The sequence below is a fragment of the Lactuca saligna genome, chromosome 3, assembly GCF_052625555.1.
Source record: "Lactuca saligna cultivar CGN05327 chromosome 3, ASM5262555v1, whole genome shotgun sequence".
Classification (NCBI taxonomy): Eukaryota; Viridiplantae; Streptophyta; class Magnoliopsida; order Asterales; family Asteraceae; genus Lactuca; species Lactuca saligna.
This window is the reverse complement of record NC_136419.1, coordinates 9,475,187-9,480,524: the sequence shown is the minus strand read 5'-3', so window position 1 is coordinate 9,480,524 and position 5,338 is coordinate 9,475,187. Positions and strand designations below refer to the sequence as shown.

General features: G+C 36.2%; 1 protein-coding gene across 1 annotated transcript; it reads right to left on the bottom strand.

The window, feature by feature from the left end:
* Window positions 1-1,662: 1,662 nt before the first annotated feature.
* Window positions 1,663-4,335, bottom strand: LOC145034412 (F-box/kelch-repeat protein At3g61590-like). The gene is made up of 3 exons (XM_078982817.1): window positions 4,222-4,335; window positions 3,396-3,479; window positions 1,663-2,999 (listed from the first exon to the last, which is right to left on the bottom strand). Exons 1-3 carry the CDS (start codon window positions 4,249-4,251, stop codon window positions 1,770-1,772), a joined length of 1,344 nt encoding a protein of 447 aa, XP_078838943.1. The 5' UTR covers window positions 4,252-4,335; the 3' UTR covers window positions 1,663-1,769.
* Between the last annotated feature and the right edge of the window lie 1,003 nt (window positions 4,336-5,338).

The following is a 5,338-nucleotide window of genomic DNA, read 5'->3' as shown; positions in this document are numbered from 1 at the left end:
GTGATAAAGGACGAAACATTGTGGAGTATTCGCCTATGGAACTTGGACACGTTCAATTTCAACCAAGGACAACAAAATACTTACATAAAGTCATTGATATTCAAGACCAAGGAAAACACTACCAACTTTAAGAATACTTGACAGATCATATCTACGATGACACTGAAGATGAATAATTTAGATAAAAAAAATGTAATTTCTTTCGTCTTTTTTTCGGATGTTAGGTTTTTAAATGTTTTTATTCTTAGTTGTATTGTTTTTAATTTAGGATTTAAAATTTATTTTTACTTTTTAAATGTTATTTTTTTACTTTATGATTTAATTTATAGGATAATTATAAATATTATGACATAAATAAATAAAAAAAGAAATTGGAAATATAGAAACTAAAAACATCAAAAAAGAATTAAAAAATAAAATAGAAAATAAGAGGTGTTATTACATGTTATTTTGTGTTGTCCATTTCCATCTTGGGTGTTATAACACCTATGTATGACTAGGATGATGATGTGATACATTTTGTGTGTGGTAACATGTTGCCCATACCAACAATTGAAAAAATATAACTATGTTCAAATTGGACAAAAAAAACAAAGAAGAATATCATAGACACATAGCATTGTTCTTAAGTGAACTACATTTGTTTTAAAATCCATAGACTTATGCATGTTCGACAAAACTAGCTCGTAACAGGTAGCAGGTGGCGGATATGATTTGATTTTGAAGCGTTTTGTTGAATGCTACTCCATGTAGCTTTTGATTTTGGAACGTTTTGTGTAGGTTAAAAGCTAAACCCCCCCTATCACCGAACAAAGTTTTTTCTTTTTAACTAGCGTTTTTTTAAAAGTTAGAAACAGAAGCTCTCAAACGTTTTGTGCCGATTAGATACTTTAAGTGATGAACCAATGAGGAACTTTAGCAATCGGAATTGAGCAAGGTCGGCGATTAAGTTACTAACCATCATTTTCATCATCTTTGTCCATTTTTTTGGATGATGTGTGCACGTATATACTCATAATAAGTCATATTTTGGATCTCTTAAGATATCAACCATACGAACCTTGTACTTTTTATTTTCTTGTGTATAAGAATTTAACAATTCTAAGTGTACTGTGAAATTACCATACAAAATTATTTATGGTGTCCCTACAACATAAGGGACAAATAAGTTTTGAAAAAATAACTATCCAATCCTCAATTATATCTGTTTGTATTTATAAACGGACCCCATGCACGTTTCACCCACCGAATATCCAACAAATAGTTTTAAAAAAATGATTCCGTTATATCATACATAGAGATATAGATACGTTACGATTTAAGAACACAAGTTGTTGTCCATGGTGGCCCCCAAGTTCTTGGCTCACACCCATAATTATACGACCCAAAGCACCATGCAAAATCCGGCTCATGACCCAACCCCAAAAAAAAATAAAAAATAAAAAATAAAAAAGATCACTTCGCCAAAAGCCAAATCTTGAAACGGGTAAAAAATGGTGACATGGTGCACCCCATGGGTCCTATTCCAGACCTGACCAGACCCTCACCATTTCACATTTTGTCAAATCACTACACATGACATTGGTTCACCAAACAATAAGAAGATTTTAAATACCCATAAAACCAACAAGAACGCATATGTTTTCCCAAAAAAAAAAAAAAAAAAAAAAACCAACATCAGATCTGATCATGTAATACTAATAGAAGCAAAATTCGAGATTAAAAAAAAAACAAGATGCAAAAATTGCCTCAACAGCAAACCTCGATTCTTACATATACTGAAGCCGAGGTTCAAAGCAAAATCCAGAAAAGATTTCAAGAGGAAACTTCTTATGCATCATACACCTTTGAGACCAAAACCATTGTCTTTTATCCATATCATACACAAGCAAAGCTGTCCCACCATAACTCTGTATATATATGAGATCCCCACCACCACTGCTTGCAAACACATCATCTAATTCCCCAAAACCCTGCACAAATTTATGAGGCATTCTACTGATTTCCATCCATTCCTTCCCATTCAAAACCCAGATCCCAATTCCCTTAATTACCCCTGGTCTATCCTGTCTCCCAATACCCCCAACAAGCACAACCTTCCCTTGAACACTCATCAACCTCCCACAAGTAAGCACACAAGGTGCTGGAATTACTAATTCCTCCCTCACAACAGATTCCATTTTCTCAAGATTGTAAGTTATTAACCCGTGAGAGTTCTGAAAATCAAATCTCCTCGTGCAAAAGACCAAAATGTACAAAACGTTGTCACATATCACACTCACGTCCCCTGGTCTCCACCCGTGCATAGTCATCCCCATCACCGGGGTTAACCATGTCTTTTCGTTTGAGTTATAAACGTGAATACAAACATCCCATAACAAGAAATCATCAGAAGATTGAATTGACCTGATGACAGAGATTGTGTATTTTGAGTTTGACTGGTCAACGGAGAATGCTAATGCCGTGTACACGGAAAAACCGAGGTTTGGTGGGTTCTTGATGGTCTCGTATTCGCGAGAAATAGGGTTACAAATGTACATTTCTTTACTGGTTTCATCATCCATGAAGCAGACAAGCCCACATGATGGAGCTATGTGCCATGTGTGATGCACCATGAATGGGAGCTCAAAGTTGTACCATTTTCGGAGACCCGAATCGTAGAGATAACCCACGGGTTCGACTGAGCTTGTGAACATGAAGTACCAGGTTTTTTCGGACAGGAAGTTAGCGTCGTTTAAGGTGAATTTCTTGGAGTGGACGATTTGGTTCCATTTTTTGCAGACGCATGATGCTTTGAAGATGGCTGATAATGGGAGGCAGGCTAGGATTCTTTCATGGATGTCGTCTGGGAGGATGTCGATTGGGACTGGGTTTTCTTCTTGTTTTTGATCGTTTTGTATGAGTTCCAAATTAGGAAGGAAAACCCCGGTTCCTTTTCTGGTGATTTCAGTCTCTTCGTCAGACCATGAAGCTTCATTCACATAGAAATTGAAAGACTCCTGAAACACAATCAAGATAGACGCGATTTCTTCTTAAAAAAAACAAACCAAAAATGGGGTGGATTAGTGCCGAATGATTTCGAAACTGTACAAATTGAAGGCAATATGATGTAAAATTTCCCCAATTTGAGTTCGTGAAGGTAAAAAAAAAAAAAGGTGTAATAGCAACAACATCTATCATTACCGTTCACTAATCTCGGTTGGTGAAACCTAATCTGGGATCGGGATTAAAGAAACTGTATCAAAATCCTTAAAGTTTGGCAAATTCGTAGTGAAATTGAGAACATGAACAACATAGATCGATTATTTAAAGCATGTTAACATCAAAATGAACCATAATAGACCCCAATCGCAGATATATAAAAATGAATTTCAAAAGGGGGTTAAAGTTCATACCATGGTGGGAACGATGAGAGCGACCGGAGCAGGTGTTGAGCGTTGAACCGGTCTCCAGACTTGCTTACAACCAGGTGGAGGTCTCTGTGTTCATCAGAAAAACGCAAAAATTTCAGACAATTATAGGGAAAGCAGATAGATCCCACAAATTGTTCCTAGGGTTTTTTTGCCGATTCGATGAATCAATTCATTAAATGCCGATTATTGCCTTTAATTAACATCCCTTTTCGACCTCGCAGAAAAAAAAAAACCGACGAACAGCCTCGTGGTGCATTTGGGCCGGGGTACAGTGGGGGTTTGTGGATGCGTTACAAAGAACGAGAAGAACAGTGACGTGGTCTCCTCTGATTGGTTGATGTATCCACGTGGATTATGGTTTCAAGGAGACAAAGTTGGTGGTTTCTGCAACAAAATCAACGGTCCAAGACAATCCTCGTGGTGCATGGATCACAACAGCAGATCCTGGCCGTTGAATTTTACCGATCCCCCGCATCTCCGAACCAATCCCGTAAATTGCCAGCAAATTTGTTTGCTCGATCAAATCACATCATATGAACTTGGAAATCCTTTAATTTGCATCGATTTTGGTAATCTTTTAATGTTAAAATATGTATCGGTTAAAATAATCATGACAATTAAAGCCATCAATTTAAAATGTATTCTTTCTTCCAAAGAGGAAATAGTTTTTTTTATCAAGAATTAAAGAATATGTCTATAACGATGTATGCAGCGATAGCATCAGACTTCGAAAATCTTATTGAGATGGGTGTATAAACATGTATATCAATGAGAAATAAGAACCAAAGATGTGTGTGTATGCGCATACCTTGTATCTCAGCCTCCATGACCTATACATATCCGAAGGAGATGGGTATATGTTCTTTACCTAAAATGACAGAAAAGTTATTTGAAATTTTGTAATGATTTATGTGTTTTAGAAACACAACGATTTGGGCATTTATTTATATATAAAAACGCATGGAAATGGATGATATTTGAAATTTATTCACTTTAATCCTACAATCTCGAAGACTCTAGGGGCAATCTTGACATTCACGTGTTTTAGCGGTTGTTTCATATAATGTAATGTACTCACATTTTATTTGTAATAAACCCATGTTTTACAAGTTGTTTCATATAATGTTTGCACGTGTTGTTTCTAAAAGAGGATTAAGGTGTGATTGGTTTATATATATTTTTTTCCAACTTTTTCGTTTTATTTTATTTTTTCTAGCACATAAAACGTTCTATAAGTGGAACTCACAAAATATATGAGTTTGAGTCGCTTTAAAAACATATATATGAGTTTGTTTAGGGTATCATATATCTTATCAGCGTGTTGTCACGGAATGCTTCAATCACCGTGTGCCACTTAGTGTTTTTTTACTAAGTGAGGCTTACTATGATGTCTCAACGATGTACTAAGGACTTGGAAAGCAAGAGACAAGAATTGAGAAGTACTACAAACGAAAGAGAACTTTTATTATACAAATTCAAGAGAGTACAAGGCAACTTCCGATGATCTTGGAGCAAATGGCTACACCCATATTTATAGGGTGATTACACCTCCTCACCGGAATATTCTAAATACTACTACTTATTTCTTTATACAAGATTTCTCTAGGATAATCTATCTAGATGTTTACATTGTTCTATAAGGATCAAGATAAACCCTCATGTCCTAGAGAATTCTAGGACGCTCTAGGGTATTTTGGGACAAACTAGCATACTCCACTAGCTTCTCGAGTACTCCGGAAAATTCTAGATACCGTCCGTGACACTCTCCCCACCAAAGTCCTTGACATCCTCGTCAAGTCTTAGTTCAGTAAGTGTCAATCTTGTCACGGAACTGCCATAAATCTTTTTCTCTCTCCCAACTAGATTCGCTATCGGGGAATCATTTCCATCGTACGTAATACACTGTCCAGTTGGGCGATCCTCTT